The sequence below is a fragment of the Haliaeetus leucocephalus genome, unplaced genomic scaffold (genome assembly GCF_000737465.1).
Source record: "Haliaeetus leucocephalus isolate CR32 unplaced genomic scaffold, Haliaeetus_leucocephalus-4.0 Scaffold973, whole genome shotgun sequence".
Classification (NCBI taxonomy): Eukaryota; Metazoa; Chordata; class Aves; order Accipitriformes; family Accipitridae; genus Haliaeetus; species Haliaeetus leucocephalus.
Window position 1 is genome coordinate 1,159,628 of NW_010973409.1, and position 458 is coordinate 1,160,085.

A 458-nucleotide genomic window follows, 5' to 3' on the forward strand; every position below is an offset into this window, starting at 1 on the left:
CGGTAACCTTGCTGCCTCTCCCGCGCCCGCTGTCTGTCTGCCGACCAGCCCGGCTCTGCGTGACACCGAACGCGGGGAAGCGACGGGAAAGCCGCCGAAGAGGAGAGGCGAGCCCGCGATTCGCGCCGCTCCGCTCTCCATCGCCCGCCAGGCGCCCGGCCCCGCCGTCCCCTACCTTGGTTTGGAGATAGTGGGGGTAGTAGTAGGTGTACTGGGGGTACATTGGCTGCTGGTCCAGGCGTTTGCCCATGTAGCTGGAGTCCTTCTGGCTGGCGCAGGGAACTCGTCGGCAGGGTGTAGTGCCCCGGGGCCTGTCTTCCTCTCACGCCGCTATTCCTGACAGCGCGGGCGACGGAGGAGGCTGCCGAGACTTCCTCGCCGTCTACCGCGCGCTACTTCCAGCGCGGCCAAAATCGCGCCCGCACGCACATATATGTGTGTGTGTCTGTGTGTGTGTG

General features: G+C 66.4%; 1 protein-coding gene across 1 annotated transcript in view; it reads right to left on the minus strand.

Annotated features, from left to right (window-relative positions):
• Positions 1 to 250, minus strand: part of RBMS3 (RNA binding motif, single stranded interacting protein 3) — a 443,174-nt gene extending 442,924 nt beyond the window's left edge. The window contains exon 1 of the mRNA XM_010584321.1: positions 176 to 250. Within this exon, the coding sequence (XP_010582623.1) occupies positions 176 to 250 (75 nt within the window). The remainder of the gene's footprint in view (positions 1 to 175) is intronic.
• Between the last annotated feature and the right edge of the window lie 208 nt (positions 251 to 458).